The following is a 25,463-nucleotide window of genomic DNA, read 5'->3' as shown; positions in this document are numbered from 1 at the left end:
ACTTTTTATGAAAATGATATTGCCCACCGCTGCATTTCAGTGGTTCCCCTCTTCAATGTGTAGGCTTTGCAGGATTCTTGGGAAGTGCCATATAAATGCAATTCTTAACAATAAGTTAAACAGGTGAAACCTTCATATGACGTTTCAAGTTCGGCATGAAATGTATTCTCAGGATGTTAAATTTCAAAACGTGCTGTGGCTTCACTAATTAACATTGCTATTTTCAAAGCTAACTGCTGAATTTCAAGAAATGGCACGAAGGTGGATATTAAACCGTTATACTGTAATACTTCAACTCTGGCAAAAGCTATGGAGAATTTGTAATTTGGACAGAAAGATCAGTAGATAAAATTTACACTTATCACTGGGTATTCTATTTTATTATACAATTTAAAGACGATTGATTACATGTTTTTTTTACATATCTTTTTGTCGTTTTGGTGAATTACAATAATTGATGCACTGAGAAGGCGTAAATGAACTTCCGTAATTTCTATCTAATCAAAAGCAAAAGGAAGCATTAGGTTAAGCCTTCAGAACGAGAAAAGATTGTATTGTCACAGTACTGCAATATCAGATTAATAAAGTAAACAGTAACCAAAGAACACAAACCCACACTAGGAGAGTTACTGATTAACTGAGGGAGGAAGAAATAATTTAAACGTCACTCGACAAGCTGATGTACCGATTTTCAGACTTTTAAAATAACTTTTTGAGATCTCTCTGTTGGTAAAGCATTTTATACGGCCGCCCAAATATTTCGAAATGCAATATGATAAAAACAAGCAAGTTCGTTGCAATGAAATTCATTTAATGGCTAAACAAAAAATATCTGATGCACTTAGAACTGTATCTGACACAACTCGGTAAAAATCCAGTCTCGCTGCAACCCACAGCAGCGGTCACAAACATGGGGCTGTCTCTTTAAGATACCGGAAGAGTTGCAGACTGCCGCCGGGTTACGCAGTTTATTTCTGTAAAAAACTGCGAAACATCCAAAGGGCGATGATACGATTGAACTTCGTGAGGACACTGCGCTACAGCCCAAGTAGCTGGCACCGCCGGAGAGCGATCGGCGCCGGAGCCCCGAGCTGCGTCGGCCGCCGGTGCGCACACAGCATGGACGACATGTTAAAGAGGACAGTGGCCCCCATGCCCACGTACGAGACCAGAGATAAATCCCCCCCGCCGGCGGAGGCGAGCAGTTTGGAGTTCATGCGTTTCTACGGGGGTCTGGAAAGGCCGCAGAAGCTGGAGTTGCTTGACAAGCTGTCTGCGCAGTGTGGGGTGGACCACCGAGGCGTGTCGGAGCTGGCCGCCAAGCTGCTGGAGGCGCAGCAGCGGGACCTGGGGACCGTGCTGCAGGTGGAGGACAGGCTGAGGTACAGCCTGACGCCCAGATACAAGCTCCTGCTCAGTCACATTAGCCGAGTGGAAGGAGGGGTGAAGTTCTTAGTCGACCTGCGCGCCGACGTGCTTGAAATCATTTCTTCCCAAGCCTGCGACAGCCCACACATCAGGGTAATTACTGCCTCACGTCGTGTGGGTAGATGATACGGTGGCCAGAAAGCACTGCCGAGCGGTTGGCTGAAGACTCATGCCTCCCCCCCTCTCTTTTATAAACGAATATACTGTATATACAATGTATCTGAGGAAACTTCGATCGCAAAAGTCTTTATTTCGCTGTGATGAATCAAATACCCCCCTACTGCATAGCATGTACTCCTGACGAGCGCCTTACTTTCTTTTCATAGGGTACCGTTGCGTCGTTTTATGTGCATAAATAAACCTTGACTCCATACAAATGGGCTCAAAACACCGATTGATATATATAGATACATCTGAGTTATCGGGAGACTGCAGTTTTTTCAGAAGCCCGTATGCACTAGTTAAACCGGCTATGCACATATTCTTCCATAAATCCATACATTTTGTGAACTTGTACTTTACTTTGTAAAATCACCAAAAATAGTTAACAGTCATCGAGATCATTTAAATCCTGCTAACATGTCATTACTTAACAGTACATAAAGACTCAAATTGCTGTATTTTCCGACATATAAATGCTATATGGTGATATTTCTTAAACAGGACTTGGAATTGCTACTGTTCGGCATTTTTGTGTCTTGGGGAAAAACGTGTGCCTTCAGATGAAAATGAAAGTGCAACATATTTACAGTACATCTGCAAATTGTGTGCCCGAGCTGGGGAAAATCGTATAATTGAGTAGACACTCGTGTCTCACTAAACACGTTATGTTACCTCCAAGTTCATAAAAGCTTCCCAAAAAGAATCTAAAATGGCTAGAAATCCCTCGTGATATGAAATTAAGAACAGCTGTGTGAATCTAACACTAAATGTCTCTGTAAGCTATTAAGTGTGAAATAATGAAATGATTTGATCTACTTACCCACTTAAGTGCAAGAAAATATTATCAACTATTATTACTCGTCTCTAGTTACCTGAGCGGTGTAACCCCTTTAGAGCAACACTTCAAAAATAGGAGGCACTAACTCGCCTCAGGAGGTCAAGAGTCTTTTAACAGCAAGATTTTGAGTACTAGGAATACTTTGTGAAAAGGCTTTTGAAATGCGTAATTTGAATGCATGACTTAATAATGTAAATTAAGAAGAAATGAATAATGATTCTGCATTATAACTCAGGATAAACGATCAAAAAAGGTCAAAGTACAGATATCTCACAATTGATATATTGTAACACTGTAAAAGGGTCATTTGCAATGAGTTTGCTTCCCTGTACTTTTTTAATATTCTCTGAATGAAATAAAAAAAAGTTTGCAATTACCTGGTAAGGGAGAAATAGCTCGGGAGTATTTAAAATGACATTCATGTTCTCTGGAAACTTTCTTATTTCTCAAAAACTCGTTTTTATGCTTGTCCTTGGCAGTTGCCACTGTATCAGTCAGTTCCATTAAAATATGCAGCAAGGAATTCAAATTTGCAGTTTCCCAATGTGTCCCACTTGCAAGCATTAGTGTGCTTCAGTGGGAGTCGAAATGATTTGGAAAGTGCCTCAAACTATCGCCCTTGGAATAAAATGTTGTTGCTCCAAAGCTAAGGGGCGCATGTCAACAGATTAAAAAAGAGAAGTCTCCTGCCTCTTTTGTGACTGTTAATGCATTTAAACCTGTCCTCTTTTCATGCTAAGCTATCATTTTTCACAGTTATAATTTGTAACAAAGTTTCCCACTGGAATACTCAAGGACTTGTTTTGTTTTCACTGCTGTTGGGGAAAAAAAAAACAGAATCTGCTTTATAAAGTCATTTTCGTCTGTTCATTATAAATGGTTAAAAGTGAAATGGTACATAGAGTCCAGGTATTGCTAAGGCTGAGAAATCTAATTGCTAATCAATTAAGGATCGCTTGCTCAGCTTCCCCATGAATTTCCCTTTCCTCTAGCTACTTTCTGCACTCTTTTTAGATTTAAAGACGTGATGTCATTCTTTTTTTGCCCTGTATCCTGCCATGTAAGCCCTTAGTTAAAATATCTTCTGTGGTGTTTTATGTAATGCATCATGGTCACATTAATCTCCCGGTGGAGTGCTCTGAAATGGTGCACAAGGCGGTTTGTAATTTTAAAAGACTATCCAGTTGGCATTCCTGCCACTTGAGGGCCACTTTCATCCTGGGAAATGGGAGGTGTGTAGGTTTTTCCTCGAGGCCGAGGCCTGGCTCCTCGGTACTTCAATGGGCATCTTCTTGGGCGATGCCTTCCAGGTGCCGACTGGGCACAGCAAGCCGATCAGCTCAGTGTCCTGAAAATCTGCATCGGAACGCTCTGTCGCTGCCGGTGGCGGAGGCAGCGGCGAATCGGGAATCCCGTAGGATACACAGGGAGCGTGTCCACGGGCCCTGCTCACTGCGGAGCCAGTGTTCACCAGAACTGATGCTGCTCTGAAAAGGAGGCACTAAGTAGGCGAGCAAAGAGCCCCTCCCCAAATCACTTACTCCTCATCCTCCCCCTGAGCACCTTGCCAAGTCCTTAGGAAAAATAGGAAAGTGGGGCTCACCACTCTGGGCATCCCACCAAAATGGATTAGAAAAATGCATTTTGGACACTTCCTAAGTCATACTGTATGAGCCTGACCAGCGAGGAGTATGATATCTTAAGAGGCACCACTCTTACAAAGGACCTAGATTGCTGGTGCAGTATAGATGCATAAATTGTGTATATTATTCTAGAGTTATATTGTAGCCTAACATCACAAAGATACATGTCAGTGACGCGGCTGGGTTGTAGGACTCATCCTTACTATGAAGCTCTGATCCTAGATGAAGTGACTTCAAATTACATTGGCCTAACTACAGTACATTAAACCTCTGAGTGCTGTCATATGCGGTCGTCTATGCCGCATGCAAAATTTAATCCATAACTAGTTCCCTATTGTACAGTACACATCACATCTGACTACACCACTGCTAGCGCTGCTGATATCCAGATGAATTATGTATGTACCTTTGTAAAATATACAGGTTTTTATGAGCCCAAAGGTATGTCATATATTTTAGAGTAGCATGGCATTCATTTCCAATATGTTCTGCAGAATGAGTACTCTAATATTAATATATACCAAACTAATTAAATGCCAGCGGTGTTTTCGTAAAAACTGTTTGTATCCAGCTCAATATACTCAGTGCAAGAGCATTTTAAATAAGCCATTTAATAAAAGGGCAATAAATGAGCAATGCTAATAAAATAGTTAAGCCTTTAATTTAAAATAAAAAAATCAATTAAGCAGTCATTCTGTCAATATGTGTAATCATGTAAAGTAAAAACAGTTTCAAAAGCTACTGTATGTGGGTGTAGAGGTTTTGAATAAGGACTGAGAGGAAGTATACTTAAAGAAATAATATAAATATCAAAGACAAACTGCAGCGTAAAGGAATCAAAATATTTAAAAAGGCAACATGTGGCTCTTTTAAAAATGACTGCTTTGTGAGTGAAAATTACCTTCTGCTGATAAATTTCATCTATGATTTTCTTTCCTTACAGCATCAAAATAGTTGGCATGCATAATAATATTACTATAAATTCTTAATATCCTAAACGCTGTGTTCAAGAAATAAAAATGGAATACAGTTCTCATTATCATCCAGTTCCTATTTCCCTTGCGTTGCTGAACAATACCCCCCAGCGCTCTGAGGGATGTTCTTGGTTCGTACTCGTCACTATCCTGTGTAACGCAGCAATGCTGTTCACTGGTTTTGTGAGCTCTAGGCACATATCTGGCATCTTATGTAATTTTCATAAGATACTGTTGTTGCTGAACCACATAAATAACCTGTTTATTCCTGACACAAAAACTGATAACCGCTATTATAATAATGACTTTTGTTTTTAATTTAACACAATCTGTATGATGGTATGAACCATATAAAATGGATTTAAACATAACTATTGCAATAGTAGTTGTGTAAAATATGAAGGTGTAGGCTTACAATATAGTGGCAAAATCAATAATTATTGCAGCTGTTTGGATATAATATTTGAATGTACTTTTTTGCTCCCACCTGACTGTGTTTAATGCACTGCGGCTTGTGGATTCCCTTCAGTACTGTTATGGAGCCTAGTTAGTGTCTTGGATTAGAGTGATGTTTTGCTAAAGGCGTATACAGCGTGTGATCTTTGGGCTGAAGATAGATAGGTCGAATTTAAGTAGCCTGTCCTTTCCCCTGAATCTTCTCCCTGCTGGAGTTCACATAAGGGAAATCCTCTGAAGGAAAAGGCAGTAAAAGCTAGTGTAGTATGCTAATTAGGTTATGAAGCAAAAAACATATACAGTAGCTGAAGTGAGCAGTCAGTTGCTTCATTATATTAAGCTTGAAGTGCCTTGTGGTACACTCTCACTTCGAGAGAATTTTGTGCATGCTTTTTAAACTCTGCCTCTGCTATTACTGTATGTTAAATCCAAGCCTTTGATTATCCTAGTCCCATTACGTTAAAAGAGATTTACGTCTGAGGAGCCTAGCAGAAAAAGGACATGACCTGCTCTAAAAAATGGCTGCACTTTGGTTCTTTGATTCAAATTCTTTGATTCTTCACTTTGGTTTTGGTTTTCCTTAGCCTAATCCGATGTCAGTAGTCAGAAAAAATGCACAACCACTTTTCAAGATTTTATCTCAGTAGCAAATTGGCCATTTTCCAGTTGACCCATCTTAATTGTCTGAAGAGTCAGGGGACAGCCGTATTTTTGCTTTCCCAGTATCATTTTAAACCCAAATCACTACTTTTCCATTGGGAACCAACTGTTTATTTTTAATGCGCTGGCACTGCAGTTAATAAGGTACTTTGCCAGTCAGCGTCTTGTATCTGTTTTCATTAAAGCATTAAAAATGAACAAGCACCAGCAGGATGGCATTTCTGAAAAATAACACAACTGTCTTTGAATAAATAAAAGCTGAGGTGTTTCTTTTTTTTGTCTCATGGAATACAGTAGAAACTTTCCTAAATCTGAGCAGGACATGGAGTGGAATTTAACTAAAAATTGCTCTTTCACTCCATATTTCAAACATGATACCTGATTAACGCTTTTCTTTAACGCTTTTCTTTTCCAGTATTAGAGTCTCTGTCAAACAGAAAGCCATCATTGTTTTACTGAATTTTGAGTATTTAACTGCCAAGTAGAAAAGTTGATCAAACCTAGGTAAAAAATGCAGTACATTACGCCCTACATTTCTCAGTGCTTTTTTGCATTCTCTTCAGTTTTAAACCTCCTTGAGAAAGAAGAACAAAGAGGTTTTCAATTTATACTTTTGTTCTATTTCTTTCTCAGCAGCCTAGAGAGTCGTTTGTCACAGAGATTCTGGGCTTCAGTCTGTCACATTAGTAGACAAGAAAAAGATATTGTGAGGTGCTCACTTCGTTTAGTTTGCCAACAGGAGTGAGGAGAGAGGGGTTAAACATTCCTCTTCAAGGGCTTTTTATTCTATTACCCGTTTCTCTATTTCCACTGTGTCACACAGGCTGATGAGGAAGGCACTTGCATTTCAAAGGTTTCACTTTGCTTCAAGGTCAATACAATTCTGACTTGGAATGTAACTTTCCTTTATATACAGGTAGGTAACAGAACCTGTTTCCAGAGGCGTGCAGTGGTTTCTGCTTTTATCTATGGCAATGAAGTATTATCTTTCAAAATTGTTTATAGAATATTTTATTAAGATCAATTTATCTGACAGTAAAGTGAAGTGGTTTTGCCCATCTGCTACAGTGAGGCCAAGACATTAGAAGGGGAGGGACAAATTGTTCAGAGTGATTCAACATACAGTAACACACTAAATTCAGCATTCCTGCTTACATCTCCCTACCGTAATCATAAATGTAACACAAGGATGAAGCAGATCCCCAAAAATGCTGTTTAAAATATTCTAACTACTGTATGCAAATCATTGAATTATTAAAAGCCAAAAGAGCTTGGGGAGATGCTAAACATTTTTTTTAAAGTAGACTCCTGGCTTGGAGAAAACCAAACAATATGCTGATATCAGCTCACAGAGGAGCTCAATATGATAAACTGCAACAGTTCAGGACAGAGAAAATTGAATAATTTAAAATATAAGAGGAAATGAGAAGCAAATTGTTTGGTGAGTTGGAATGGGTAACCGGAGATGTTTGAGGAAAAGATTTAGAATAGATATGGAGACTTTGGTAATAAGCTGATGGGGTTTGACTGGGGCATTTGTTATTTGAAGCAGGCAGACATTACAACTGAGAAAAAACTATACTGGCAGCGGGAGGTGGAAACTAAGTATTGAGTAACAAAATAATGCACATGCAAGTTAAAAATAGTCATAATAAGAAAACATCTTTCTCTTTTGAATGCAATGCCCGATTACTGTCAGTTTCTCCCAAGACAGAGCAGTTCTTAGAAGATGCTGTTCTTTAAATGAGGTGTGGCTTTTATTTGGATTAACTTGGTGGACAGCAGTTGTATTGAAGCGCTTTATAGCTGCATATCATCTCTGTAAGTTCTGTCTTGAAAGAAGAAGAAACAAAATTACTGCTATAGAATATAATAGGTATTTTGCCTGTTTATCACTTGTGTCGTGTATTGCATCTGTGTTTGGCTACAAAGGAGCAAGTAGCTGTGAATTCCACACTGCAAAGAAGAAAGAAAAAATATTTTCAGCTGTAACAGTGATTCAGCTGGAATTAACCGCTGCTTTTGCCTATTTATTGTTTATTTATATTACTATATCTGTTCTATGAGGTGATTTTTTTTACTGTCACAGATTAACAGTTATTTCCATACACACAATACCAAAACAAAGCAGAATTGTGGAGAGGGGATTCTCATGAAAAGTGCAGTACAAGCATTTTAAAAACCTCTTCTAAAGCTATCAGTGGGGGAGTGTCAGTGGCATGTTATTATAAATGCATGCTGTGTGTGTCACTGCTATTTGTCATGCTCATTACCCATTTCAACCCGAATAGTTTTCTCTGAATGTTTTACAAAGCCCTGCCACCAATAATTGTACACAAAAAATGGGATGGTGAAACATAATTATATTTCCCCAGTAATTCTCTCTCCTTTGGCAGGAAAATTATTTATAGAAGATACTTGTGATGGAAAATTTGATGAGCAGGGCAAGGAAATCTGAGTTCATGTTTATGTTACACATCCAGTAAACCTACAAATGATCTCATCACGCTGACAATGCCAGCAGATGTAAAAATTCTCACATCAAGAGTGTGACAAAAAGGCATGCCAGGTAATGAGAAGAACTAATCTCACCATTTTTACAGTACTGCTTTAAAAAAGTGATCAATGACTTGGGTCCTGAAGGGCCACACTGCAGCAGAAAAGACTAGTTAAAATGATGAAATCTAGGTACAAGGACACGTAGAGGCCAGAGAGACTGAGAGGTGGTGTGGTGGCTCTGTGCCTGGAAGGTTGCCGGTTCATATCCCACTCTGTTGGGCCTCTGAGCAAGGCCCTTAACCCCAACTGCTCCAGGGGCGCCGTATAAATGGGCGACCCTGCGTTCTGACCCCCAGCTTCTCTCTCCCTGTCTGTGTGTCTCATGGAGAGCAGGTTGGGGTATGCGAAAAAAGACAAATTCCTAATACAAGAAATTGTATATGGCCAATAAAGTGATCTTGTCCTAGATGAGGACTTCTGCTTTGACATGTTGCTCCCGGAGCCCTGTCATTGGTTATGCCTTGACATTTTCTGTGGCTCTGGTGGACCAGCTCTGATTAAGGCCCTGTTCTTCTCTCCTCAGGACCTGAACGGCGCTCTGAAGAGTCTGCTGTCAGAGTGGTTCTCGGCTGGCCTGTTGCAGCTGGAGAGAATCACCTGGCAGTCACCTTGTGAGACCCTCCAGAAAATTAGCCAGTAAGCCAAGTATGGTTTTGTGCCGGATGTTCTTTGTCCACACCTCAAGCAATATTTAGTTTGCAGGTTATTCATGACACAGTCACAAAGACCTCCAGTAAGTCAAAGGATTCTCTGTAATGTTAATAGGCTGCCTGCTTCATGTACAGTCCATCATGCATTCGAGAGGTTTACGCTGTCAGGGTTGTAAATGGTTCATGCATTTGATACTTAAAGTTCCTCTTGAGCAGCAGCGTGGTGCTACTGTATGGTTGAGCCTCTGGACTCCAGAAGGTCATGGGCTCAAATCCCGAGTGGAGCAGCTGCAGTCGTACCCTGGTACAAGAGACTTCACTCTGTCTGGTCCATTACAGTGTCCTACAGTGGAACTAGGTACTTTCTGTTCTCTCATTCTCCCTCTAAATGAGGGCCCTCATCTTACCTGTCTAGTTAAATGAAAGATTAAATAAAACTAAACCTGAAAGGTTTCTCTAGAAACATGAGAGTCTGGGATTTTAGCAACCACAGTTGTGTCACTCTCACAATTAGGGTAAATGAACATGACCAACTCGTACGGTTCTTTGTTCTTTTTAGGCACTTTGTTAAATTAAGCTTCACACTTTTTGCCGCTGTGGAATTTTGCCCTTTTGATTTTGCAGAATCACTGAGGTACATCACTGAGAATGAGACATGTAAAGACTAAAAAATTCTTCGCTGAAAAATTGAAAAGATTCTTCAGCCTTCAATGTTTACTTTTCACAAGACCATCTAATACAATTTAACATTGGGTCACATTCCCTTGTTAGGCCCATAATATATTGACAATGTTTGCCATTGAGCACAACGATGAACCTTGTACAAGAGAGAGAAAAAACACTTTTACAGTTGAAACCAGCATGTAATAAAGATTCGGCTGGTTGACAAGCACAGCAGAACTACATCTTCTTCCTGTGCCTAGCAACCACCTGGCAGAGGCACCAATGAGGTGAAATGGAGGGGGGTTGAGGGGGCGCTGATTGGGTAAGTAGAAGTGTTAAAAGAAAAATAGCTGCTACTAATAACATTCTGTTTTTAAGAACTCCTATCTACAACAAGCTGGGCCATTTTTAAAGCTTTTTACCCCACAGCAAAAAAGTCTCCCTGTGTTATAACCAACCCTTCCCTGTCAAATACTCTAAATAAATTCTATTAAATAAAGATTTGTTAAAATTGCTGGAGTTTATATGTGGTTAGAAAGCCTAACACACAAAAGGCTTCAGAAGTCAACCTCATGAATTTGTTCAAGGCAGCTGTCATCTTTCAAAGGAGTCTGTATGCTTTAGAGACATTTCTACCCCTGTTCAGCTAGGAGCCATTGTGTGAAATGCATTTGTTTCCATGCTGGCAGGTATGAGGCCGTTCACCCTGTGAGAAACTGGACGGATATCAAGCGCAGGGTGGGGCCCTACAGACGCTGCTACGCCTTCACTCACAGCGCCATGCCGGGAGAGCCCCTGGTGGTCCTGCACGTTGCGCTTACAGAAGAGATCTCTGACAATATCCAGGTCAGGATCAAGAGAGAGCTGTTCTTCTGTGGTCTTCAGCAGAGCTTCAGACATGTCTCCCCTGCCTCCAGTATTCATCCATATAGCTATCATTTCTGACTGGTATTGGATTTAATTTTCCAATATCTATTTTTCTTAGGATGGCAGGAGATTTGGGGGGAAAATTTACTGTACCTCCAGTCAGTACAAACTCAATCTGCTGCCTCCTTAGTGCCTATTTGTCTGTCTGCACATTTATTTTTTTCACTCACAGAAATAGAAAGTGCTGTAAAAAAGTTTAGCAAGAGAACTCGGCCTCCGGGCTTTCCAGGTGACTCACAGATCAAGGGTATTTGAGACCATGTCATGTCACTAGCCAACTGTGACTGGTATTCCCAAGGCAGCAGGGCACAACTGACTGAGACCTACCATGGGTGGAGTGATATTAATTGACCAAGACTGTCTCAGTTCTTAGCGACACAGTGCCCCCTGTGACTTCCCAGGTACCTGCAGGCTTCCAGTGTGCCTCTGCTCCAGTCAGTGCTGAAGCCCTGGTACGAGTCTGGGTCGCCTGTGACGTGTTAAAAGACGAGTGGCTTGAAGGTAGGCAGGTCGGAGGAGACTGCCTGCGCTTCCTCATGCTCCCTGGTTGCAGCGTTTGCAGCCGTCAGTGCGACTTGAAAAACACAAATGACGAATCCGTATGAGGTGGGTGTATCAGACAATAACTGGTGATTCTAAATTTATAAAAAAGAATACGTAGCTGTCACGGACGTCCAAAGGGACTAACCGTGGGGAGCAGGAGAGCGGAAAAAGACCCATATGCGTAGCGGCGAGACGGGAAAAAGGCCCGGCTCATAGTGCAAAGAGTTCAGGAATGCCGTATAGAAACCTATGCCCTCAGGGAGCGGACGTGGGGCGCCCTGGTGCTAGGCGGGTCTCAGGACATCCGAACGTCAATGCTGAGCGACGACAGAGTGCAAGACCCGGAAATATAAAGCCCAAGGGAAAGAGAGGGACAGAAAGGACAGCAGACCGGAAACTAGAGACAGGACAGAGAAGGAGCGCCCTCTGGCTGCAGAGGGCGTGACAGTAGCCTCAGGAAGGGGCAAAAACAACTTGGGGAGAAAGAAGAAAAACATGAAATATGTGTGGGAACATGTGGTAAGGAATCATCGTGCATAGACACCAGTGGGAAACTTCTCTCTGTCTGTGGAGAGTAATGACAATTAAAGCTATAGAAAAACAGAAGAAAAATGAAATGTTTCTCATGTTATTGGTTTTGTGAATAGCCTAGTTTTTCAGTTCACCGTGAAATTTGCTTAAATCAGATTACCTTTAAGCTACCTTAGCAATCACTGGAAAAACCTTTTTTGTTGCGCTTGTCAGAAAGAGATATCATCAGCCATGTCCTCTATAATGGCTCCTCCACAATCTTGGTAATAATAGCTGTCAATCTCCCCAACAACAAAAAGGTTCGGCCTTTTGTTTTTTTTAATTACAGTAGATGTGTCGTCAATTAAGATACTTGTCGCATTGAATTCACCTGTGCAAATTCATGCACGTTTCTCCTGGGAAGGTTAATTAATTTGTATTTACCGGTTGAAAATGGAAGTTACTGCCCATGTACAATATAAAAATTTGATGCATCACAAAATAATCCAAACCTAACCTGATCATTTACTGTCCTTTTTGTAGAGCATCGTTAGAGAGTTTTCATCTCTGGACGCGGAGGAAGATATCAAGAAGATCAATGCCGCCGTTTTCTACTCCATTTCTTCAACACAAGCGGGCCTGCAGGGAGTGGAGCTTGGGAACTTCCTCATTAAGAAGGTGGTGCGAGAACTGCAGGTGGGCCTTGTGACTGGTCAGTAAGGGGCGTAAAGACGTTGTGAGCTTCTGTGAAAGAGTGTGCTCCATTCCCCTGGCTTTCTGTGATCTCATCTGAGATCTAGACCCCACAGGCATGTGCCCTCGGAAGGAGAGGAACACACACCCTCTGTTTGATCCTCGTCGGAAGATGCCCGACTGCACATCCACAGCAGGGGTCACTACAGCTATGTATACATACAGTATCCTATTCAGTGTTGAGAAGCATCTCCAAAGTACAGAACTTCCTCGGTGCAGTCTATTTTCCTGAAGAGCGGAGGGAAGTGAAGATGTGCAGGGTAAAGAGATGTAGGGAACATGCTTTCAGGGTTTAATATGAGACACATCCTATTGCTAATTCAGCTCTCCCCACAAAACCCAGCAAGGTGCAGTATACTGAAAGGTGGTAGGACCTACTTTCATTGCATGTCATAAATAAAGGTCTAAGCATAGCCAGAAAAGCGATAATCTTTTTTTTTTTAATAAAGTACCTCTTCCATTAAATTAAAAATAAAATAGAGCTATTGCAAATCTATGAAGATGCAGCTCGGAGAATTAATTTGAAGACTCAGAGGGAATCTCACTTAACAGAAATAATGCAAATTGAATTGGCCTTTAAGGGTCTGTTCATATAATTAGTAACAACTTAGTGAGTGCCTATATTTCTCCTTCTTTAAGTTTTTATCCCCTGTAAGTTAATTAAGATTCCCTACCGGTTTCCCAGTTGCTTTTTCAAACATTCAAAATACCAAAATAATCCCAAACACTACATTACCCTTCGAAAAAGTAACAAAAAACAAGGTTATTTCAGTCAATCATAAGAGACTTGCATATGAAAAATGTGAAATTAATAAGGGGGCAAGGTTAAGGAGCTGTGTTTTCATCATTTTCACCTGTTTCATCTTTTTAGAAAATATACTATACGGGAAGTGATCATGACTGTATGAGTCATGATCATTTCAGTTGAAATGATACGACTGACAGTGCATTTTTTTGCCTTTGAAATACAAAAAAACATTTTTACTCCCCTTAACATAAGAAAGCCACAGCACTATTTACAAGATGCACAGTTTTTCAGTTAGCTTATCCATTAGCATCATCTTACTGTATTTCAATGTTATGTACAAGCCATTGTTGTGTAGAATCCAATGTTTGAGAAAAGCACCAGTCTGCCTGCTGAAATGATGTCACATGTACTGTATCAGCAGGAATTAAACAGTTTTAGCTTTAGTTTTTGAGCTTTGGGTTGACATGACATCTAGACATTTAAGGCTGTAGGTGTTTCTAGTCCATAGAAACTGTTTCTGCTGCCACATTGTTGATGATACAGTACAGTTTGTGTAATAAAACCCTTTGTGCTGAAGGTCAGTAAATGATATCACTTCCAACTGCAGGAGAAACTCAGTGGCCCAGGTGTAATGTCAGTAGCTCTCTCTCACCAAAGAGTCCCGCCAAGGGTAGGATTGGGATAAATCAGTTAGGGCTCCCGAGGTGAAACAACAATCCTGCAGACTTGCAGAGTTACGAGCGAGAAAGGCACCGCTAATCCAGTTGGTGCCAGCACTCCTGTAACTCTCCTGGTGTCAAAGGATGAAGTGGACTTGCAGGTTGAAGGAGTGTGTCTAACCACCTGCGTTCTCACTGTGCTGTACAGGACAGGTATCGATGAGCACAAACGTGAAGATTATCCAGATTAAATGGGTGTAAAATGGGAAATGCAGAAGAAATGTTTTTAAAAAATCCCAAGAGAAAGAAAAAAGAGTGTCAACAGTGGAATGGGCAAAGAAAGAATAAAAATATAGTTTTAAGTCCGTATATCAGTGCTACAGGAATGCAAAAGTCCACTATTCAACCTGAGGTTTTTTTCAGCAAAACATTTCCCATCTCTCTCTTCCCATCCTCTTCCTTTCCTGCACCTGCTGTCACACCTGCGTCCCCAAACGGTGTCTGCCTCCAGATTACATAACTGACACTGACATTTCAGCTTGTGAGCGCCAGGGGGATGAAAAATAATGAAATTTCAGCTGTCACCTTCAATAATCGGCAATGCAAAAAATATTCAGTGTCTGGGAGCTACCTTTTATTAAATGAGGAGTGAATTGAATGGAAAGCATGTGGCATTCGGCTTGATAGATTTAAATTACTTTTTTTTCTTTACATAAACAAAAGCATTCATGGAAGATTAACCCTCTCTTGCTGAGTGTGTTCGGATGTAGCCTCTGAGCAACTGGGAGCCACATGATTTATAGAGGAAGAGAAGATTTCACTGTGAGCTGACATATGTTTTGAAGAAAAATTGTCTTTCCAGTAGAACAGTGTATTCGTTACAAACAAGATATCACTTGTCCCCCAAATGGCTACGGTTTGGGGTTTTCAACCTTGTCTGGTTAGGAACCCCCTTTAAAGAAATACATGTCAATAAATGTCCCCAAATTAGATAGAAAATCTAATTTAAGTCTGCAGTTATAAATAATACTTATACTGTACATATTCAAAGATATTATAATCTACTTCAGATCTAGCAGGCTGAATTGTACTTTTCCTCACACAGACTGGGAAGCATTACCAGAATTGTGATTAGCTGAAACTACCGTCACTGTATACAGTAGGTAACAGATGCTTTCTTACTTCCCTACCTGCAGGAGGAAAAGCCTGTATTTATCTAGTGTTTTCACAAAGTTTAAAATAGCGTAAGGAAGACGGTGAGAGAACAATCAGGGAACAATGAGCATCATATGGCAAGTTATGAAATAAATTTTGAAACTGTACTAAAGCAAAATACAAGGAAACCAGGCTATGAAGGAATGAACTGAACCAGCTAGATAACGTCCACATTACCCTGAAGGCCTCTGGTCCTCTGGTGTTTGGGGGATCATGGTGACATTACCCAGACTCAAACTCACAACATCTGACAGAAATCAGCCTGCACCCCTAGTGACCCTCCTTAATGACATTTAAGATATTCATGTTGCTATATGCTTGTGTTTACATACACATTGAATTAAACTAATGTTTGATTTCTTGACTTTTTTCTATTCAGAGTGTGACATTAGCGGGAAAATATTTTCCAGCCGTTATTAATACCTTTGCCTCACTGACTACGCCTTGCATTACATTAGTGTTCCAAAAGACATGCCTGTTGTCACTAACTGCAACCTCAATGTTCAAAAATACATAGCCCTCATGTCCCAAGGGCACTGAAATGGATGTGCTGACAGATTTCTAACCTTCTCTGTAGAATGAAAGGTTTAAATACAACTTTCTTCCAGAACCTGACAGTGAAATAGGACACTGCTTAGACAGTAATGAAATTACCTAGCTCTTTCTTAGTAACCTTATGAAAATCCAAAAGATTACTGTTCACTGGAGGGTGTCTGGCAGATTACATTTATGCAAAGGTTCAGTGGTAAGTGTTTTAATTTACAGATATCTCCGCTGAGAAAATAGTAAGTGCAAACACATAAAAAATCATATGAATAAATGAATAGAATGAATATACCAAAGGAAAGCTCTTAAAATACATTACTGCCAATAACCAGGGTCAAACCTGCAGTCCCCAAAGGAGATGTCTCTTTTATTGCCAAGGAGGCTTACAGATGGCTTAATTAGCGGTTATTGAACTTCACATGCACACCTACATCTATGCCAGTAAATATCGGGGTCACAAAAAATGATTCTAATATAACAGAGAAGGAAAGGTCATAGGATATAATAGGGGTGAGGGAAACCACTTTCTAAGAATCATTCAGAATTGTAATTACAGGTATTGCAGCTCTTTTCTGTCTCCATAATGTACGCTGCTCATCCCACATTTCTTACTCAGTGACTCGATCATGCCTGGTGTTCTAATGCCAGTGCAGCTGTCGATATAACTGCGGGGACTTTATAGCATAACTACTGTATACAGGAGTTTTTCTAGCTTAGCTTGTAACAGAGCTGATTGCTGAAATTAAACACGTGGATAATTTGACTTTAATTCTTGAGCTGCTTCAGGATTTTTTCAAATTAATTACAGTAAAATTATCTAATAACTTACCTTCTCATACTGCATCTTAGCGTTTTTGCTTCACATGAACGTATGAATGACAACTGTAGTAGCTAATAATTAAGCTTGTTTAAATTGCATTAGGAAGAGTGCCGTAAAAAGAGGGAACAGAAACAGAGCCTGCTTAACACAGAACGAGAATGACAAGAGAAGTGTCTTCTTTTCAGCCTGGCTTTTAATGCCCCAGCAAGAAATGAGAAAACAAGAGAATTTAGCTTCCTAGTTCCATTGATGAGATGATCTTGTGTGGATCTTGATATGCCTCATCTGCTACATTTCCTGAGTCAACAGTATGCCGATACTCTATCTGTTCAGCCAAGATGAACAGGGGCTCATTTCACCTCTTTCAGCATAGTACGAGGTCATCCATCTCCATCACTAGCCTTGGTGAAAATGTCTGGAGGCTGTGCAGTCTTAGACAGTACATTTCCATTCCCCGTCTGCTTTACAGTCAGAGTAGCCTTTTAAAATGGTGCGTGTGTGTATATATTATGTACATGCACACTGTATATGCATATGGAGTTGATAGACTAAAGCACAATCCATCAAGTTTCAGGTTAGGGAATTCGGGTGATATTTATCTGTCATTCCTTACTTCCTAAATATGAGAAATGTAAGGGAGACATCCATATTATGTCAACCAAGTGCTTAGTAATACAACAAGCAGTCAGAAACACATTATCCTATATAAAGTCGTCCCTCCTACCTGTCATGGAATAGAATGTTTTCTTTATGAGTCCGCACAAATTCTTTTTCTCAAAGGGCACGGAGGTTATGAAGACAATATGACAATCAAAAGGTAATTAGTCGAGTGTGTGAAAGTAGATGATGGCAACAACCTGATGCACCGACTGAACCGGACTCAGCACTGATGTGGAAAACCTCTCAGAAAAGAGATGTTTTTATTCAAGGCTAGTGGATAGCCACGTACTGTATGTACACTGTAATTCGTTTAACAAACTCCTTTTTTAATCTCTCTGAGGACCTTTGAAAAATGAGAGAATGGTTGCTCTGTATTTTCCAGTCATTCTATCAGGGTGTGTTTTTTGCAAAGTGCCTGCTGCTTTATCCCATGAATAGGGATTGTGAGTCAGAATATTTGAAATAGTTGAGTGTCATGTTCTACAGACTTTAGTGTCGTCATTTTTTTAAATTTGTTTGGCGAAGGTCTGCCAGAGATTTTGCTCCGTTGTTTAGATGCCCTCTAGTAAAGGAGGGAAACATTCACTGTAATGAGATCTTAATATGAAATTGCATTTTGAAAATCAACATTCTAAGTCATATTAAACTATGATCTAATGCTTTTTAATTACACATAAAAAGTGAATTTCATATGTATATATACAGTATATTGTGTATCTGTATATATTGCCATCACTGAGTGTTCAGTTTTGCGAAAAATTTTAATTCAGTAGAGATTCAAAATACCTACAAGAGTGTAATCAGTTGTGATCAATTACACCTTATTGAAACTTATACAGCATAGAATCAAATGACCTGTTTTTTTACTGAGAAACTATTGTACTCCTTTACTATATATAGTAGCATTTTCTAGAGTGATCTGGGTAGAATATATTTCTTGAGGCTACAGCAGCAAAGTCCTCAGCTGGGACAGGAACTCGTGACCCTCGCAAGTCCAGAGCCTTAATCAGACTTTAAATCACTGCCACCCCATCTAATAATCTAACAGACCTCCATCCATTTTCTAACCGTTTTATCCCATACCGGGTCGCAGGGGAGCCGGGGCCTATCCCATCAGGCAACAGCGTCAAGCAGAATACACCCTTTATGGCACGCCATGCCATCGCAGGGTCAGTCTTCCTGAAACCCAGTTATCCGACCAGGATGCTTTTGGACTGTAGGAGGAAACAGGATCACCTGGAGGAAACCCACTTGAATACGGGGAGAGCATTCGAACTCCAGGCAAATAGCACCCCAGGAATCAAACCCAGGCCCCCAGCACTGCGAGGCAACAGTGCCAACCACAGTGTCACAGTGCCACCTGAGAGTAGACGTCACTGTCAGAGTTTCTGCTTGATCCGACACTGTCCCTTCTCTCCCTTCGTTATTTTAAAGGAAGCGTAGGGGGCTTTCAGGAGAAAAAAAAATAGCGGAGGGGGAGATCGTATTTTTTTTAACAGCCCTGCCTCGGTGACCCCCTCTCGCGTTGTGCTTTTCCAGGGCGAGTTTCCTCACCTGACGCAGTTCTCCAGCCTGTCTCCCATCCCTGGCTTCACCGGCTGGCTGCTGGGCCTGCTGAAGGGCGCGCGAGGCGGCGGCCTGCTGACGGGGCCGGAGTGGGAGGAGGTGGCGGCCGCGGCCGCGGCGCCGGGGCCCGAGGGCCTGCGCAAGCTGCTGAGCGACAGCGAGTGGGTGCGGTCCGAGCGGCTGGCGGGGGCGCTCCGGCCTGCGCTGATGCGTCTCTGCGCCTGGTACCTCTACGGGGAGAAGCGCCGGGGCTACGCCATCAACCCGGTGGCTAACTTCCACCTGCAGAATGGCGCCGTCCTGTGGAGGCTTAACTGGCAAGCTGACACCAGTGCCAGGGGCATCACCGCCTCCTGTGGGATGATGGTGAATTATCGGTACTTCCTCGAAGAGACCACCGCCAACAGCGCCAACTACCTGGGGTCAAAGGTCATTGCCACTTCCGATCAGGTGCAGAACCTGGTCTCCCAGTTTCAAAAGATGAGCAAGCTCTAACGCATCTGCTGTCTGTTTCCAGGTAGCCTAGCAAGCCATGTTTGCAGAGTGATTTCGTCACTGGGAAAGGAACTGGAAAGGTCATTTCCTCCAACGTGTTTTTTTTCCTCTTCACAGCTCATACAGGTCATTGATCATTTGTAATCACTCTTCAGGGCTTCTTTGAATTCCGTTGTCTCCGACACGTCTATTAATATTTACAATAAAGCTAGCTTTGTCTCTGAATTGATGAACAGGTGACAGTTTGTGCATGTGTGTTTTTGTGAGCAAGGTCAAAAAAAGAAAGGCTGTGAAATAAATTGTATTTTAATTCCTTCGTCAGCACAATGTGTTCCATACTTCACAAGACCTCCACCTCCAGGTTTTTGCTGTGACACTCAAATGTATTTATTCTGAGCTCTCCAGCAGAAAAACGCGCTCGTTCGACCTTGGCGTTTTTCTCCAGCAGGATTCACTTTACCTCATGGAGAAAAAGGAAGGAGGGTGGGGGCTTCCTTTAAAGTTTGTAGTGAATAAATGTATCAGTGTAAATAGACTGTGAAATAGCGTTTTTTTTTTTCAAAAGATGTTAATACAATCGCAGAGTCCTGGGGCACCCTGAAGACTTCCAAAGTAGAACGGGATTGCAAAAAAAAAACATTCACTTCAAAAGAATGAGAACTGGGAAGGAGAGAGACAGCTTTTTTAAAAATAAAACATTGCAAGAAAGAGCTTTTGATGAAGAATTCATCCTGCCTTGCATATTGTTACCGTACAGCTTTTGGAACACAAGACAGTACAAAGCTGAAATTAGGAAGACCTCAAACTTGTGATTGGCCAGGTCAGTCTCCATGTCTTTGCAAGGATGTTGCTTTTTTACAGTAACATCCACAGCTCTGTTACTCACCCGGGAACCCCTTCTGAGCCATTAAAGTTCAGATTGCTACCCATGGTATAACGTTTAAACTTTTGAGAGTTTCCTTATGATACCGAGCACTATACCACATTTGTAAAAGAGTACTTTAGATAAGTCTAAGGATTTAGGAATATAGAAACGAGAAGGAAATTGTTTATATTGTCCCAGTGACAAAGCAGGACGGAGCAGTGTGTCGAATAGCAACATGCTTGGCTGTAGTTCTCAGGACAGATTTGCATATTGATTAATCCTGATCATCACTCTTTACTATACTCCCTCTCTGAGATTTCACACATCACGAATGTCAATCACTTTTTAAGAGGGAGCGAGCCCTTTTATGGCTTTGATGAGGAGTTCCAGAGCATTCAGACATTTGGGGAATCAGACTTATGGTTTTGCAAGGAGTGACTGTGTTTCTATGTTTGAAATTTAAAATCTCCTTGAGTACTGCTGGAATTAATCTCAGAGGAGGGAATGGTTCGGGGTTTTGATGAAAGTGAAATAAAATGACCCTCCTATTTAAGCCTGATATAACAAGTCAACATGTAAGAATATCTAAAATACGCTTATAAGGGGGAAGGTTATTTTTTCATCAGCATTAATAAAACTGTCAGTCATGGGAGTGACATTTATATTGCTGTCTTGGCAGAACCTTTTTATTTTCAATTCTTTCAAACACAGTTTAATTCATATATGGTCCCCTTGATACTTGCCTGACTGAGCAGGCAAGCGACAGCTACAATAGGAAAGCCCAAAAGTTGTTTACTAATTTAATATTGAGATACATAAAAAGGTTGTGATTAAACTGACTTCAAGTTAAAGTGGATCAGAAAATAAAAACAGGACAGCAGAATAAAATAGAAATCCTATCTTGTGATTTAGCAAACATTTCAGGAGAATTAATTCACAGATATCCTTCAGATTCAACTAGGGAAATTGTCATTCCTTTATCATTAATGCATCTATGTTCTTCAGTGTGAGCCATGAAAGATCAATTTTATTCCTATTGAACTCTAGACGATAAAGGCAAGTTTGATTTCATTTCACGTCTGAGGGCTGTTAGGAATTTGGTTGTAGACTTGATATTACAATAATTTCACAATCTCTAACTTTTCTGCTGTTCAGTTTCAATCTGCTTCATGGCCCTGAAGAAAGTTTATTGTGTACTGTACCACTCTCAATAATTCCTCCCAAGTCTTACCTTGTTTTACCACATTTTATTCTGCTTATAACATAATATACTTTATCTTGATCTTTATTTATATTTAACTTTATCAAAGGGTTTAGAAAGTCACTTTACAGTAAATATCAGCCTTGCTGACCAACTGTTCTAGAAAAAAACAGTGTAAGTAAAAAGCAAGAAAATATGGCAGACAAGAACTGACTGTTGCCCCATTCAAAAACACATTGCAGTAAATCCTGAGAATGTTTCACAGTGGATATTTACCTTGAAAAGGTTCCAGAACGTCAGCATTTTTGATGAAGTATGATCCCTGTCTTCTTCCAACTGTAATTTTGGTTCAATAGCCCGTCTGAATTCTATAAAAGTGAAGAAGAAGTGAAAAAGAGAAGACAATTTGCTCCAAAACACAGAAAAACAAGAGCCTAGAAGGTGTTTCATCTTTTAAAAATGCTGCCAAATGTTCATTACAATTTTAAGAGCCATTCGTTAATGTGCAATTACAGTATGGATTAATTAGAAAGCAATTACTCACTTTTAATGGTATTGAATATACAATTAAAGTGCAGACAGGCACATGCTTTATAACACTCTGTAGTTTTGTCTCTGTAAATCCTTACCAACACACTGCCTGTGAATCACCATGCTGATTTTGAGCAGAATGCATTAACAATTTTAATCTTGGAGTCACAGAGTTGTAAACCATGTCCTTATTTTTCTCCAACACAAATCAAAAAGGGGTTGCAGAAATATTGATTGTTTCGGCAGGGTTGACTCATACACCCAATCAGCCTCTGGACAGACGGCTGTGAGATGGCCTTCCGTTCTGCCTAGGCCTCACCAGGCACCTGGAGAAGGGTGGCTCTGTCAAGTCTCTGTCAAGGGCATTAATTGGTGAATAACACATTCCTGCACATTCTCTGCTACCACCTCAGATGTGATCTGGCCCTCAGAAGACAGTGCTTGTGTTTCTTAGCTGTCAACATTTTACTCATGAATAGCCTCCTAGCACAGATCATTTTCAGGCAGATGGCGAACTATAGTCACTCTGCTGATTTAGATTATTTCTTCCTAGAACTTCCCATGCTTCAGTCTGAAAACAATTATAAAGATAGATCAGTCAACTGTGATATTACTGAGGCAATGTTTTGACCCTGTACTGTATGTTCTAGGTCATGGGCTGTCCCTCAGTGAGCCAGTATCTTAGATTATCTACATGCTGTGAAATGTACAGGACACAAGAAAAAAAAAACATTTTACACATTCAGTTTTCAAAATAAGATCTGAATAAAAGGAATGACATTTGATTTCAGTTTCACAGAGCGCCATTATGAAGCTGACTTGCAGCATGCTCGGCATGTACAGCCAACTCTCCCATTTTAGAAGAGTAATTTACTTCTTACACATTCATCGCTAACCAAGACATACAACTAGCAATTCCCTAATGTGCAAATTATAAAATATTGATTATGCTAACTTTGTTTTTGATTTAATTTGTTGACAAGCTACAGTGTTAAAATAAAATGGATGTCTTATCAGCACAGGGATGTCTGGGTGCTGTTGATTCAAAGTTGTTGTGTTTTATTCAACTCATAACATTCTGTTTCTTTTGCTTCAGAAATGTTTTACACTACGATTAATTTACAATTAGTTTTCTCATCATTTGTAAAATACTGCCAGACTCTAAATCTTTTCCTGCCGGCTGAAAGCATGGTGTACTCCAGACCCTAGTATTACTAAAGATTTAGCGATCTAATCCATGGATTGTTTCAGTGACAGTTCCCCAGGAGCAAGCTACTGTAGCTTAATATGTTTGAGTACAGTAGCTTGTAATAGTGGCGTTATAGATAACGAACAACAGGCTTAGCCATAAAAAAGCAAGAACCAGTCACCAAGAAGATTTCACTGTCTTGGATCCTAGCACTACTGAAGTCAGTGAAGCAAAACTAATTTGTACCCAGAGAAGGATTAACAAATGTGACACACAAGTGACTGCACACCCCAGTAATTGCAAATTATCACATATTAGTAGCCTCATGAGTCACCTTGTAACCCACACATACTCACAGCCCTAAGATTATACCTGTTCAAGTCAGCAGAAGTGTGAAGATCATGAGTCAACTAATAATAATAAAAAACGTTATTTTATGTACAGTAGCACCTTTAAAAAGTAAAAAGTGCTTCCCAGTAGGTTTAAAAGAAATAAACTGTTATAAGGATAGCAAATTACAAAGTATATATAAGATAATCAGTTAGAAGTGCAGCAATATTTAAAAAATCGAGCAGACACAGAAATTAATTGAGAAAACACCTTTCTGAACAGAAAGGTTTTAATTCCAGATTTAAATGCATGCTGTCTGAAATCCCTGGGGATATAATTCCAGAACTTTGGGGCACAGCGAGAGAATGCCCTGTCAGTGTGAATGAGCTTGAGGGACATCTAGACCAGAGTCAGACGAAAGAAAGATGCGAGGTGGGGAATAGACAGATATTACGTCAGATGGGTACTGTGGTGCCTTCTAAATGAGTCTGAGCGTGAAAGGAAGCCAGTGCAAGGACTCTAAGACAGGTGTAATGTCATTGCTTGCACATGACCTGCTCAGGGTCCTAGCTGCCTGATTCTGAGCAATTGTAGTGAACTTGCTGATTTAGTATGGAGCTGCGTATTCAGCCGAGTAGTAGTTAGTGTGGTACTATCTTGGCATCATCCCCAGATGCACACTCGGTTTCAATAAAGAAGGCTGGGAAGACATTTGGAGATCATCTGATCCCATCCTTAGTATGGTACTAAGAGTTAAGATGTCATTCGATCAGGCAGAAACTGAAAGGGGCTCTGATTCGGGATATTCGAGTTATTTGTACCAGTAAGCTAATACGATGGCCGAAATTAATATAGGTATTTAATACTTTGCTGTATACTGTATATATCTCAATGCTAGTGATAATTTAATGTTCGTTTTTATAACAAATAAATGTATGCTAAAATAGTCCAGATGAGGGCACATACTGTAACTAGCTAAGCGATATGATATTCTATGAATTTCAATGTGCTGTGAAATGAGAGCAGCTGCTGGTGGATACTGTTCGAATTCGATCATGTATTGAATCACAGTGGCTTTAATTTTCATTGATAAATGATAGACGGAAGTGCTGAGACACGTTAGATGTTTAACAGAGCACACTGGCAATTATTTTTTTACAAAACACTTAGGCTACACGAATGTGTACAAACTACTGTGAAGGTAAACCTCATGCACTGTCATGTGCTACATTTGTTGCACTTCATCTGAGAGTGCTTTCTAATTTATGTCTGTGGATCTCGACCGTTCTGGGTAGCTGGGTCTTTACAGTTTTGATGGTGACACCGATTTTCTGAAAATTAAGCTACTGGAGCCTAGACCGCGGTCAAAGGGATCTTTCTTTATATACCCCTTAAATTCACACCTACAAAAAATAAGACATTGTACCCACATCACGCCTTCTAGGAACCACCAGTGTGGAGTCCCCCCTCACGATAAATAGCAAAACAAGTACTCGAGTGACATCCAGATGTGTCATGCTGCAATTAAGAACATTTTTAGTGCGTAGCTAGGGAGTGTGTTCAGCAGCCAGGTTTGTTGCAATTTGTATTAACATAACATCAGGAGCGGGATACTAACCAAGGGATCATTCCCATTGAGAACGTTGCTTTTTGTACGTTGCAACTGACCCCGTGTGATGAAATTCATTTTCATCTGAGTTTTAGTCAAACACTTCATCATCATCATCATCATCATCATCATCACTATCATTGTAGACCATGTCTGTAAGCATTTCGCCATTGTTGACTTAAATTTAAAAAACAATGCTTGACGAAGATTTTTGCCATACATTTCATCCATGAATTGAGCACTGATCTAGCCTTGTCTGGGTC

The 25,463-nt window shown here is 40.5% G+C and overlaps 2 protein-coding genes across 2 annotated transcripts in view; one reads left to right on the top strand and one right to left on the bottom strand.

The window, feature by feature from the left end:
- LOC148644284 (DNA topoisomerase I, mitochondrial) overlaps window positions 1-3,070 on the bottom strand; it is a 69,593-nt gene extending 66,523 nt beyond the window's left edge. Inside the window, exon 1 of the mRNA XM_088614427.1 lies at window positions 2,806-3,070. Coding sequence (XP_088470553.1) covers window positions 2,806-2,992 — 187 coding nt within the window. The 5' untranslated portion in view covers window positions 2,993-3,070. The remainder of the gene's footprint in view (window positions 1-2,805) is intronic.
- Window positions 631-20,006, top strand: mlycd (malonyl-CoA decarboxylase). Its single transcript, XM_088614428.1, has 5 exons — window positions 631-1,521; window positions 9,244-9,356; window positions 10,723-10,879; window positions 12,557-12,709; window positions 18,954-20,006. The coding sequence occupies exons 1-5, from the start codon at window positions 1,006-1,008 to the stop codon at window positions 19,473-19,475; spliced, it is 1,461 nt and encodes a 486-aa protein (XP_088470554.1). The 5' UTR covers window positions 631-1,005; the 3' UTR covers window positions 19,476-20,006.
- Window positions 20,007-25,463: the final 5,457 nt, after the last annotated feature.

The sequence above is a fragment of the Lepisosteus platostomus genome, chromosome 20 (genome assembly GCF_059453375.1).
Source record: "Lepisosteus platostomus isolate fLepPlt1 chromosome 20, fLepPlt1.hap1, whole genome shotgun sequence".
Classification (NCBI taxonomy): domain Eukaryota; kingdom Metazoa; phylum Chordata; class Actinopteri; order Semionotiformes; family Lepisosteidae; genus Lepisosteus; species Lepisosteus platostomus.
The sequence above is the reverse complement of the archived record's forward strand: the minus strand, read 5'-3'. Positions and strand labels throughout refer to the sequence as shown.

What these genes read in the sequence shown, in the direction of transcription:
- mlycd (XM_088614428.1), top strand. Translation starts at nt 1,006, where the DNA reads ATGATACGATTGAACTTCGTGAGGACACTGCGCTACAGCCCAAGTAGC. An exon ending in AGATCTCTGACAATATCCAG is followed by an intron (nt 10,880 to 12,556) that starts GTCAGGATCAAG and finishes TCCTTTTTGTAG; the next exon opens with AGCATCGTTAGAGAGTTTTC. An exon ending in AGGTGGTGCGAGAACTGCAG is followed by an intron (nt 12,710 to 18,953) that starts GTGGGCCTTGTG and finishes GTGCTTTTCCAG; the next exon opens with GGCGAGTTTCCTCACCTGAC.